This window comes from Bemisia tabaci, chromosome 9 (assembly GCF_918797505.1).
Source record: "Bemisia tabaci chromosome 9, PGI_BMITA_v3".
Classification (NCBI taxonomy): Eukaryota; Metazoa; Arthropoda; class Insecta; order Hemiptera; family Aleyrodidae; genus Bemisia; species Bemisia tabaci.
Genome location: NC_092801.1, coordinates 39,052,340 through 39,066,347, shown reverse-complemented (window position 1 = coordinate 39,066,347; position 14,008 = coordinate 39,052,340). Strand labels below are relative to the sequence as shown.

At 38.8% G+C, this 14,008-nt stretch overlaps 1 protein-coding gene across 4 annotated transcripts in view; it reads left to right on the top strand.

Annotated features, from left to right (window-relative positions):
• Positions 1-14,008, top strand: part of dac (dachshund family transcription factor) — a 439,607-nt gene that overhangs the window by 393,061 nt on the left and 32,538 nt on the right. For 3 of the 4 annotated variants that reach the window (XM_019047294.2, XM_019047291.2, XM_019047292.2), the window contains exons 10-11: positions 8,540-8,686; positions 9,844-10,059. In XM_019047294.2, coding sequence (XP_018902839.2) covers positions 8,540-8,686; positions 9,844-10,059 — 363 coding nt within the window. The remainder of the gene's footprint in view (positions 1-8,539; positions 8,687-9,843; positions 10,060-14,008) is intronic. The other variant, XM_019047293.2, reaches the window with a different exon arrangement.

Genomic DNA, 14,008 nt, shown 5'->3' with positions numbered 1-14,008 from the left:
GACTCGTAGAACACAATGCGCACATCAAAAACGCAAAGGCAATCGGACCAAGGCCGAACTGGTCTTCTAATAGTTTCAATCAGCACTATAATAGAAATTAAAACTAAAGGAGTCCCTAAAGGAACTAAATCAGAAAAGGACTTGCTATTAAAATTAAAGGAATTGCCGATAACCATTTACGAGAAACTGAGAGATACCCAGTTCAAAAAGCGCAACTTTTCCGTAATTTTAAAGGGCTCCGGTTTCGGGCCAAACCGAATGATGTCATCCGGTATTTTTCTCGGCCATATTGGTTCGATCAGAATATGAAGATCGCCAGTTACATTTTCCGTTTTCAAAGGTTAGCTGCACGGAAAAAAAAGAATTGCTAATTCAACAATTCATTGCTAAAAACAGTGAGTGCAATGTTTCAACGCAGATTTTACAACAAAAAAATGCTACTTTAACCACATTGTAAACTAATTTAACCACGAGGGTGGTTAAAGTAGCATTTTTTTGTTGTAAAATCTGCGTTGAAACATTGCACTCACTGTTTTTAGCCATGAATTGTTGAATCATCAATTCTTTTTTTTTCCGTTTGTTCTTTTTGGCCATAAGTTCTCCATATTTCGACGTATCTGCACTCTCCGCATATCGGTACTCTACCTTGTACTCTCAGAATATCTAATAAACCAAACTATGTCTAGTGACCCATTTTCATATAATGTCCCCGTGGTAGTGTAAGTGCCTCTTTGCGTAAAGATTATATTTTTATCTAAGCCTGAATGATTAACTAACGAGAAAAAACGGAGCATCCGGGGAGTAGCGTACATGGTGAACTTGAGCCTACCCCAACAGGAAAATCAGTAGATAGGACTGGCCCAGTCTCGAACGAGACGCAGGACACCTGTCGTCGGAACAAGGTGAAAACTGAGACAAGGAGGTCGAAACGGACTTGGGTCAAATTAATGCAAGAACCTTTTTACAGTTTTTATGAGTGGAGTTGCAGCTCCCGCCGGGAGGGTGGAAATCGAATCAATGAAGTCAACTCATCCGAGCTGGATCGGGCCAGCCTGCATGCGTGGAACGGTGAACTATCATTCGATGTTGCCGCAATTTCCTACAAAAATTTTAATTTTTAGCAGATCGATGTCTGAATGCTGTATTCGCCTATGTTAATTTAACACTCTGGATGTAAAATAGTGTGCGACAACTCACAAAATGCTGAATCAACCGCTATAGCAGTTACTTTAACAATGTCAAGATGTAAAATTAACTGCTGTGGCGGTTAATTCAGCGTTTTGTGAGTTATCGCTCGCTTTTTTACATCCAGAATGTTAAATTAGCATCTTTTTCTGGTATCACTTTATCGTAAAAGGCGATGGTCAAAATTTTGGGACTTTGTGTATTTTCAAAAGCCACACCGAAAAAAAGGATGCTGATTTAACATTCTGGATGTAAAAAAGTGCGCGTCAACTCACAAAACGCTGAATGAATCGTTTCCACAGTTACTATAGCAATGTCAAGATGTAAAACTAACTGCTGTGGTGGTTAATTTTATGTTTTGTGAGTTATCGCACACTTTGTTACATCCAGATTGTTAAATCAGCAATTTTTTTTTTTCGGTGTGGCTTTTGAAAATACATGAAGTCCCAAAATTCTGACCATTACTTTTTACAATAAAGTGATACAAATTTGCAACATCACGACACGGAGAAATAGTTAAATTTTTAAAAAAACCAAAAAAATGCATCGCTACGAATAAGTTTAGTGACCCTATGCCTCCCAGGGTTAAAAGTGTCCAAAACTTTCCTAAATTCCAATGTAAATTATATGGGGCCTCTCCAAAACAAAGGTATCTCTCTAACGCCTTGTCTGCCTGGGACGTTTCACGGGATTTTTCCCAAGTTCGAGTCGCAGGAATGAAATTTCTGGGATTTTTCCCGTCAAACTACACAACAAAATGTCTTCTTCTTTTTAAGTCGTTTTTGATGAGACTCCGCAATGACTCTGTGATTAGTTGGCACTGTGATTAGTATTGACTAACTGAATATTTTTCCCAACTTTGCAAGTGAGGTTTTTCCCTGAGACAAATCCCACGAAAAGTTCCGTGGAGACAAGGCCTTAGGATTGACCCAGACCACGGCACCAAGACTCACTTTTATTCGGGTGGAAAAATCAGACAACACAGCCCCAAGCTCAGGTCCCCGAGGTCACACTCGGTTGCATATCGTGTTTCTTGCAATGCGCCTTTCATTATAAATCATCATCACGGTATCACTGATCGACAGGTCTCGTGTGAGTGCAATATTCTCCGTTTTTTAATATTTTCGTCGCCCCCGCCCCACCCACCTCCGACCCTCCGCGTGTCGCGTCGCGTCGCTTTCCGCTTTTTCTGGGGTTCCGCTTTTATATGCGGTCGAGATAAGAATTATTCAAAGTTGAGTAAACTGTTTAAATCAATTATTTATCTGGGGCCATCATCGCTACCCGTTTATTGTCGAGGGGTGGGTCGCTCGGCTTTGCGCCCTTCGAGCGGAGATAATTCGCTTTTCGACGCGATCCGTATTGCCATTGTCGCCGGGGCGGTTTTATTGCGTTTCCAGGATAAACTCGAATCGGTTCACGCTCATGCATCGCCTTCGACGCTCCTTACCGCGCTGCACCGCGAGTGATAGACTTCACGCGCGACAGTGATTCCTTCCGTCTATTCCGCCGTGCTAAGGAGGAACGCCGTATGAAAACTCGAGGGTTGCCAAATTTCCTTCGATAAAATGCTCATGGTCATGGAAATTTATAAATATTTTTCTTTGAAATTTTCGGATATTTTAGATTAAATCGTGAACAAAATTGACTGAAACATTTGAGGAAAAATATTTACAATTTTCTCTGTAAATTCGGTTTCCCTTGAAGGAAATATGGCAACGTCTGAAGGCTCATACGGCTTTCTTCCTTAATTCGTTGCCTTCTTCGCTCCTCATACTTACTCCGCGCAAGGCAGCATGGTTCATACGTTGCCTAAATAACCTGACAAAATTACCTAATCTGCTAAAATAAATGCGTTTAAATTGAAAATGCCGCCAGGTGACGTCATAATGCGGCACATTTTTTCACTTTTAAATCAATTTTTCTCCAATTTTCCATGTCTGAAAGAAATTATGGAAACTATTGCAAACTCAGCTCATAAGGCACTCTCAGATGAAGCAATAAAATGTTTGTGTGCGAACTCTCCATTCTTCATCAGATGAAAGATTTAATTTTTTTTATCCCTTTATGTACATTCAAAATATATTCACCTTCATATCAGACACTTGGAATATGATCCAATTCACATCCCGTGCGCTCATTAGATCCAACGTTTTGATGCGAAAATTGCGTCGCGTCGAGGTCCCACCATTCCTGGAAACACCTCTTGGAAGGGCGATAATAATTTGGCGCCCAAGCTGTATCGTAGTTGACATTGGGACCATCAGTTATATTTTACGAGTGTCCAGAGCAGTGGCCGTATAATCTGCCATGGACATCAAGTGCCATACTCGGAGACAAGGACTCGCCATCGTGTTTTCAATTTAGTCGTGAATGTGCGACTGTGCTGCCATCTCACGGAGAAAAACATCAACTCCATATAAACATGCACCCCGCTCAGAATGTAATCATATACGCCTCGCGGCTCACTCCAGAAAGGAGTTACGGTTCTTTACTGTATAACATGGCAACGCTGATGCTAAAAACGCGTAAGATCTAATGGATACGCATTGGGGATGCGTGATTTTTACCGTGCACGCCTGTCGATCACGGGCATTGTCAAAGATTACATATTCGAGTGACATGCTCATTTAGCGACGCGGCCGATAAAACAGCGTAACTCGCTGCGAGGCGGGCTGGCAGTTGGGTTGTTTCGGAGGCGAGGCGAGGTTTTACGGCGCGCCGGACCGAAAAAGAGGAAAACTCCGGAGGAGATGTTATTGCAAGTCGCCAGTGGACACTGAGCGGCCATCGTCTTTGACGGACACCATAAAATGGCACTAAAACACAAAATTGAAACGAATTCCGAGACCTTATTTTATGCCGTTCAATAAACGCACTGTATGCGCGCGTACCTGTAGCGATGGCTCCTGGTGTTTCTTCCACTTTCGCTCGGTTGCCGCCGGAAAAACGTGTCCTCTTTCAGTTTTGTCGCCGAATATCAAGGACATCTTCGCGACGAAATACTCGGAACGTTTTACGACTGGATACGCGTTCCATCGTTTAGGAAATTCTTGACCGAGCAATTGGGATCGGGACTCAGGCGCAGACTGCGCCTTCAATTTGGAAAGGTATGCAACACGGGCTCTCTCACATTAAAATAGTGGAATCCAGTCGTTAGTGTTAGGAGCAAAGCTGGACGTCTTGTTACGATAAAATGACTCTCCCGCGATTTTTCCCCTAAATGTAACAAGTAAAAGAAAATATATTTTTGTACTGCTTGACAATGCTTTGGTATTCTCTAGATTCCTCGATACTTAAGTGTTGGTGTCTACCGATCACTTGAAAGTCACTTTATTTAAAATAGACAGAATTGGATCGAGTAGAAAATAAGCAAGCCATAACTTCGGGATTGGTATTGCAGTTGTTTTCAGCTTAAAAATTCATGCATTTTCTTCCTTTCAAAAATTTAAAGTCGGTGAAAATATTTTGAATGAGAATGAAGGGATAAAACAAATTTTAAACCCTGCATCTAGTGAAGGACTACAATTTTAAACCTTCTTTCGTGCTTATAACTTGCAATGTTTTGTCGGATCGTTGTTTTGAATAACAATGTAAATGTTTCTGTAATTTGAGAAGTTTTAAAATAAATAAGAGAATAAAAATACAATTCTGCTCTTTGAACGACGGATTTTCGTTGAGGAAACACAGTTATTCAAAAGGGTTCCATTGACTCACATCAAGGTGAAGTGATCAAAAATTCGACAAATAAGCTGATGTGATGTAGGCGCCCGAGTATTTAGAGCGTAACGATTACCGTAAAGGAAACAATGAAACAAAACAACCTTACAAAAAAAAAAAAATAATCCAAAATCAATATCAGTTGCTTCCCCGCTCGAGCTAATTAAATGGCGCCAGCCCAGTGCGCGATATCATTAGCCGACCAAATCGGAATCCAGAACAAAGCTTCCCCGTCGGTCGGCGGAACAAACCCGGAGGACGAAAAAAGAATAATGAAATGAGGAAGGTATAAAGGTTACGACGATTGTACTGTCATCTAACAAGAACAGCGTATTTGCAGGCAGTTATCGTCAAGACTTACGAGGTTATTGCATAGGAGGTCAGCCGAGTAAAGGCGCTGTGAGGAAGCCGGGCCAACGGCGAAAGATCATTAATCCTGGACGATGCCTCAAAAGACGCATCGACTAGACGTAAAAATGATCCGGATTACAAAGGAAAAATAAATATTTGGGAACTTGTTGCAGACGCGGAGTAGAACTAACGGATCTGTTTATTTTTTACGTCGCTCCAGCTCGGTTCCTTTTCTTCGCGCAATTGGATTTTGACGACTGTCAGTCTGTCTGTCTAGGTTTCTGGGCGTCAGTTTCCGCCGAACTCTGATACGGTGGCTTATGCTGTTATGCTCCTAGTGATTATGAGGCGAGGGACGAAATTCTAGGCAAGGAATGATTCACGAAACAGGAAGTTCGCAAATCAACGAATACAGGAAATGCACTTACAATCAACGTTAGCTAAATGGACATTTTGCAATTAGGAGTAGCAATGAAATGCTTCTGGGTCCTCTATAAAAACAATTATACCCGTAGGGAAACTGATAGAAGATACGTTGTTTCTAAACTGAGCCAAAAATGTTGATTCCTAATTAATGCAAATTGTAGTCCAAATGTCAGGACACGAGTCAAGTCATTTGAGTGATTTTTTTTTAAACTTGATGTGTGAAACATGTTCATATTTCGTGTTTCGTTTATTTTCGAACTTATCCAAACAGGTGTTTTGGCTGAAATAATAGTTCCTCTGGTTTAAAGAAAGTTTTTTCTGACTTAAATAACCTTTTTTTTTATCACATGAGTGTTTTTTTATTCAGAAAAAAGCAAATTTTGTCGATAACAGACTCGCGCCTGTCTGTGTTAAAAAAACTCAATTTGAAAAAAGAAAATTCCAAATAAATGAGTCGATCTTCAAAAAAAAAAAGAAAAAAAAAGAAAAATAAACTTCTGGCGAAGGAGAGCGAAATATGAATAGGGGCGGGGGCGGGGGGGTCAATTTTCATTTTAACCAAAAAGAATGTCCTGCACAAATTAAACAAAACATGTGTAACTTTATATGTCCGGTGAAGATGGTATTGCTGCTATACGATGAGAGTACTTGGTGTTGTGAATTTTTAGGTTTAATTCTAAAACTGAATCCTTTATTAACCAACAAACAGGGAGCTCGTAGCATTATATACCCATTTGATTCGGTTCAAATTGAATATCCTAAATGCGTAGAGAGATGGGTGGGGGATAAAGATAAGCTGCATTACGAGTGTTCCTTATCTTAAGAGTGCTTTTCCAGAAAATTTAAAAAAGTCATCGTTCACGAGTTCGGGGAATGTTGGTTGGGGTGGATTCGCACAGTGCTAACATCCCTACGATCCCTCGATTTACGGAAGAATAGAATATTGCGTTTATCGGCAGTCGAAGCAATCATTGTGCGACCTAACGAAGAAAATGCGAACTTTTACAAGCATCATGCAACATGGCTCGGGAAACGCACGGTCCGTTTACGGAACCCCTTTTCCGAGAGAATAGACAGTGTCATATTTGGTTTAGTCGGCACATAAACACACCCGTCGCTTCACTGCTACCCCTCACCCTCACTGCAATTCAATTCCTTCATCAGATTAAGATTATGTGCTATCCATATGCACAGGTTGCCTTTTTTGCCCCCTTTTAATTTTAAAAAAAGATATGTATGTATTGATTCTCTCTCGTGTTTTGAGCAATATCCTTGCTTGTAAATGGAAACACCATAAAATTATGGCTTGAAAAGAGGCGAGTTGGCTATTCGAAAAATGCAGAAAAAAGAAAAAGAAACAAAAAACTGCGAGGAACTTGGTTCTCGTTGTACTTGAAACGGCTCTCATTTTATTTAAAAAGAAGAAAAATTTAAAAAGATAAGAAGAAAACTTGATTTTCTTCGTCTGATTTCCTTCACTCTGGTATCAACAGAAATATATGATTTTTTTGTGGTTGCACCATTCATTCCAATTTTTGATGAAGCATTTCTAATCGCAGAATATATTTGCAACGGCGAGACTAGGAATAATTTCATTTCTATCATTCTCATACTTTATTTCTGCGTCTATCTTATGGTATTATATTCCGTGTGAAATTTTGAAAGAAAACAGTCAAAAGCCTTTGAAAAAAATAATCGAACATCGGTGTCTGATCCCTAAAGTGCACTGTCTCTTTAAAACTTAGCGATTTGAAATATTACCATGTTAATTGACGCTTTTCGAACTGCGAAAGACACTCAAGACTTGCCAAAACATTTCAACCAATCATCCATCAACATAGTCCGTGCAAAGAAACCTTTCGTAACAAAGCGCATCATCATAAACGCAAAAGCAGCCAATGCGCCTGCATTTTTTTGCATCTGCAATTGGGGCATCCATGAAGCACGATTAGTTGTATCCAACCGCAAATGCCGGGGCAGACCTGTGCCACTTACGTTGAAGCTTAAAACGAATGCTGAGGCTAGAATTCTGATCGCGAACATGTTTTGTATAGTCTTTAACATGTTCTGTAACAAGTTTTGCACATGTTTTTGAATCCTCTTTCTCATATGCATGGAGGTTTTAAGTCGAAGACTCGCGGATTCTAGTGTAAAGTTGGCATCGTTTCCGGACCCCGCTGCCTCTTGTGCAAACAAAGATGGGTGTCCGAGGGGGGTGAAACTTTACACGGCTGAACTTTGGATATCTCGGCTCTGCCTGAAAGGGTTGTGCTTTCTTTTGATAACTGTGAGCTTTCTGACCTGTCCATATTTACCGATGAACTTCAGTTGGGGTCGACGGGAGCTCGGGAAAACGGGCATGAAATTCGAATACCAAAACCACACTACGCGTCACAAATGCGATTCAGAATGGATGCGTTGTCAAATTTTGTGTTTTTTTTTTTTATTTTGCTGATATTTTTCATGATTTCGTCACCTTCCGGCCAAATTATCACAAGCGCCACGTGACGTTTAAAAATTTCCGCCACCATTTTATTTTTTACATAGAAATTGTTGGATGAATCTGTTTGAAAATTTCACTCAGTTTTATCGGTGGCAAAAAAAAAATTCAGTGACATTTTTGGACAGTCTCGTTGAAAAATTTATCAGTAAAAAAATAAAATGGCGACGGAAATTTTGGAAAGATGCATGGCGCTTCTGATACTTTGGCCGGAACGTGAAGATTTGACGGGGAGGCCGTGCCTGATCACCACCCCTGATCGCTTCAAAGTCTAACCTTTCGAAAATTTTCGATTTTTTTTTTTTAAATATAGATTTTAATTCTATTAAATTTAATTTGTCGGTTGTTTTGTTTCAGATACGTTCCAAAAGCGGTGGCGAAGGGAGAGGAAAGAAAGAAAGAGGCTCCAGACTCAGTTGGAAACCGAATTCAAAAGACGGAACCAGTTGCTGGAAGCTCTCAAAACTGCTGGAGCTCCACCTGAAGCCCTCCGCATTTTAACCGGTGAGTTAACCTTTGCATCGTCACTCATCTTTCCTCGCACAATGTAATTATTATATCTATGAATAATGATTCCAAGCAGTTAGTCTATAGAATAAATGTAATGCGATTTCAACGCCAATAACGCAAATAATGCTGAATTAGAATTTCTATTGGACGCATTTATAAGGAGGAACTGTGCGCGTATTGTTGACGTGAGCGTTTCGCGTCTTCAAAGGCCCACTGTTTGTAGGGAATTTTACTAAAATTTGTCAGGAAAAACTGGGCAATGTCAGGAAAAATGACGAAAATGTCAGGGAAACATTGCTGAGTCGCCTTTGTTTTCTAGAATGGGTTTGACGTTTCGAACAACAAATTTTGCCTGAAAACTATTTCTTATTATGCCTTTTTAACAATTTGACATATCCTCAATTGTCAAGGAATCGTCAAAATTTGTCAGAGAAAACTGGAAAATATCAGGGAATATCATTCTATATATATTCGGGAGCAACCCTGACGTGACATGTCAACGCGTTTCCCACATTGAAATCGATTTTACATTTTTTTCCCCTGCCGGGTCTTTCCGGAAACGTGCAATTGGCGTGCAATCAAATTTCTGAAATAATAAAAAAAAATTATTCCAGCTCTGATAACATAATTAATTTTTAAAGATCGAGATCCTTCATACAATGATTCTTCCGGGCAGATATGCAGCCGTGAGTTTGGTTTAGTTGGTCGGCTCGACTTCGGTCCCCGATCTCCCTAGCCAGCTTCTGATCAAAGCTTTTTTCAAAATTAGAGCCCAAACCAACATATGATAGTTTAACCGCCTAGATGACCATCTGGCCGAAACCCACCCCATGTTTGGGGTGGTAGCGCGAAACGGATGGAAATCGAAACCCCCGACTTTGGTTTACCACAGCCGGTGGAACAAGACGCTTAAATTGTCATATCTTCGATAAGATTCGCCACTTTTTCTCCCGGAAGAACTACAAAAAAAAAAAAAAAAAAAAAAAAAAAAATGATTCTGGAATACCCTTGGTTTAAAATTTCGGCTTCTAGTTTCATCTGTTGATGTTCCTAATTCTTGAACTGTGCCTGCATTTGGGGTAAAAGTTACTAAACGTTCACTAAAACTTACTAAACGTTCCCTAATGTGCTTGACGTTTGTTTTTGTGCAGAAGCTGCCACCGAGCGAGTAGCCAAGTCGGAGCCCTCGAGCGAGCGAGAAAGAGCCGGGACGCCCAACTCGTACGCCCCCCTGGCGGGGACCAAGCCCGGTGGCGAGCAGACCCCCGACATTAAGCGAGAGCGAGAGCGCGAGAGGGAGAAGCCCTGGAATTACTCAGGCATGGATTTGGTCAGCTCCGGGGCAGCCTTCTGGCAAAACTATTCCGGTAAGCGCAATCAACTCAACTCTCTGTCTGTAGCCTAGCTCCAATGTCTCTCGGGAAGAGATTCCGATGTACACTGAAAAAAAATTCTCGGCGTTTTTTACCAAGGTCCGTTGGTACCTCATTTTTTTACCAATTATTGGTAATTTTACCAATACAGACTGGTAAGCTTACTTAAAAACCGGTATTTTTATTGTTTTTTTCAGGTAAGAATACCACTTTTATTGGTAATCAATTCTCGGTAACTTTGCCATTTTATTTCGGTAATTCTACCACAGTCGATAAAAAATATTGGCATTTTTACCGGGTCCAGTAAAATTACCGAGAAAGTCAATAATTTTACCGAGATTTTTCGGTAAAATTACCAATTCCATAAACGGTAATTTTACTAAGAAAAAACTGGGATCAAATAGAACCCTGAATTCTTGGTAATTTTACCCTTTTCTTAGTAAATACACCGAGATTTTTTTTTTTCAGTGTATTTTATCAAAATACAGGTTGTACTTTTAACTAATGATAGTAACATTTGATCTGTAATCGACGTTTTATATCTCCTTCCATAGTAAAACTATCTTTAGAATTGTTCGTAACCACTGCGGTGCACTATTCCGGTATAAGCGCAATCTTCTCAATTCTATGTGTTCGACATAGCTCCAGCATCTCTCGGAAAATGACCGCGATGTATTTTAATTACGAAATCGATGTTGGCAATTATGTCTGTTCTCGACGTTTTATATATCTTTCTATCATACAAGCATTTATAGAATTTTTAGTAGCCACTGCGGTACTCTATTAGTGATGGCCTTTGAATAGAATTGTCAAAACTCTTAAAAACACTGACGGAATGTTTGTCTCTTCATAGGAATGTTTTGGAAGTAAAAATTGACTCGCTGTGAAATTCACTTAAAAAGCCCATTAAAGAAATTACTAGTTTGTTAAAAATATTTCAACATTTTCCCCAAACATTTCGTGTGTTGAAAAAATAAAGTTTAAAACTTGCTAGTTTTTAAACACAATTTCACTCGCTGTGAGATTGACGTAAAAAGTCCTCAAAAAAATTACTTTTTTTCATCATTATTTTCACCCAATTTTAGTGATGCAAAATCACTCTGGAAATTTTTTAAATTAATGTTGTACCTCTCCTAAAATTCATTAAAAACATACTCCAAAAACGAATTTTCAACAGTTTTTGTTTTTTATTATTTTTTTATTTCTATTTTGAGGAATTATAACACATTCACACCATGCACATCATTATTCTAGAATTTTTAAGAATCAACTCTCTGTACGGCCTTTTCCATCGCACTGGCTTCGTACTCCGCAGTCTGAATCGAACAATCGAATTGATCAATTAAACGTGCGATGACAGATCTATAACTGACCGAATGAGTTTCACGCGTGTTACACCACTCGGTCATGCTAAGGAAGAAAGTCGTATACACCTTTAGACGTTGCCAAGTTTTCTTCGATAAAATACGAATTTTCAGGGAAATCCGTGAATATTTTTCCTCCGATTTTTCAGACAATTTTAGTCACAATCAGATCTAAATTATCTCAAAATTTCAAGAGAAAATAATCATAATTCGCCTCAAAATTTAACATTTTATCGGAGGAAATTTGGCAACTCTCGAATGTCCATACGTCGTTTTTCCTCAGCGCGGTAGCACTCACACTCACACGGGTCTCGGCGTCTTGAGGCACTTGAATCGAGGTCTCAATTGAAATAACTGAATGACACCGGTAAGATCCGTAGTCTGTACCAGTGCGGAGCAAAGCGAATCGGTGATCGATCTGAAAAGTTCACCGATCACTCATACTCCCTGCGCGCCGTTGTATTGACTCTCATTCAATTCGGTTCCCATGCATCCGATTTGTATTATTCTTCGTCGCTCCCGTATTACGTGTGCTAGACAGTATGTGAGAAGAGCATGCGCACTTACAAAACAAATAAACAACGCAGGTTCGTATTTTTTTTAGAATCTCGTGAGAGTGAGGATGTGGCATGCTTTATATTCGTTCGAAGTAAAAAGCCCCACCTCCGTGCGAAATTTTGTCGATTTTTTTCTGAAAAAATACTTTTTTCGATAATCTAAAGTATACCTATCCTTCGTTTCCTTGGTTCGACTCTTGTATACCATTAGGAACTCAAAAGGAAATAAAGGAAGCCTTGCGGCAATTGAGTTTTTCTTGTAATAGATAGGTATGTCGTCGTTTTCCGAACGAAGGAGCGTGATTTCATCCCAAGATTGAAAAATTGACTCAAAAAATTCAATTTTTACAAGAATGTACCCGCGCAATCTTTGTTCAAAATTTTCCAATTTTTGCTGAGGATCTGAAGGAAAAATCTGTGAAATTGTCAGTTAACAATGTTCAATATTCTCCCGGTAAAATGTAATTTTAGGGGGAATTATCTTCTTATTGTTTTAATTAAATATTATAGTTAATAATACTACACTGATATTCAATGAAATAAAAATGTTGATTTTCATAAAATTATCATCGAATCTCATGAAATGTAACCAAAAATAATAAGTTTCTGATTTTTAGTATACGTCATAATTTTACCCTCTAAATCATCACCCAGTGTATAATCTAAGAGATGGATAAGTCATATTCATTATGTCAATAATAGAAATGAAATACTTTTAAAAGTGTAATTGATGTAGAACATTATGGTAGTAGCATTCAATGTAACTTTTTGTTTTGTCAGGTAGCCAGTGCTATGGGTTAAAATGAAGTTCTTAACTCACATTAATATAAAACACGCCACATCACTGGTCTGAATAGTTGTACATTTTATCGCCTTTTCTTTTTTAGTTCTTAATATTTTTATTGTATTTGGAACTTCAGTGCTGATTAATATTTAAAGCAAAATATTTGACAACCATATCATACCGCTGTATTAAATAAAATTAGTTTCTTAAGACAATAAATTAATTATAAAATACATATCGATTTTAAAAGTGTTTTTCTGTATTACAAAAATACTCTTTCCTTGCGCGAAGCGTACACATTTAAATTCCATTGCTGTAAGGTATGGGATCAGATATTCAAACACAATCTTGAGTCCATTGTCTAAATTCAACTGAACTTGAATATCAATATTCATGGCTACCGTGTTCAATTCAGTCTCGAAAATTACCTCATGATACGCTGTCACAAGGAATACACAGCGTGGCATGGAAGAACGCCGAATGAAAAATCGCATGTTGTCAAGTCTCCTTAGGTGAAGTTTTTTTTTGAGTAAAGAAATGGGTATTTTTCCTTGAAATTTTCAGCCACCAAAGATTAAATTGAGAATTTCCAGACCTCTAAAATTGTATGAGTTTCGTATTCAAGTGGAAACTACTGAGTGAATTGAACACGAGGATACCCTATGTTCACAAGTTGAACAATTTTGGATGACATATGACCAAATAATCCAATCTGCTGATATACATGCGTTTAAATGGGAAATTCCGCCAGATGATGTCACTAGGCGGAGCATTTTCTCTTTTTCTCTATTTCTCTAAAATTTCCCATATGAGAGAAAAAATGATAAAAAATACTGGAAAATCAGCTCTTTAAACACTTTTATGAAGCAATAAAAAATTGCATGCAACTGAACTGCTTCATTGTGGTCGAAAATATCTGAAAAATTGATCCAAACATATCCACAAGTTTCTTAGAGAGCTGAAGGAAGGAAAAAGGGAATGAAGTCAATGAAGGAATTTTGACAACGTTCGAATTTCCATACAACGTTGTTCCGTGGCACAGAATTATAATAAAAATAATCTCGGAGCATGACAATAAAACCGTGGTTGTCAGACTTCCGGTGATTTCCCCGACTGCAAAACCAATAATCACATCAACACTGCCGTGCCGAGGAAGAACACCGTATGAGCATTCAGGCGTTGCCATTTTTCCTTCAATTACAAACAAAATTTACTGGAAAATGTTTGAACATGCCTCC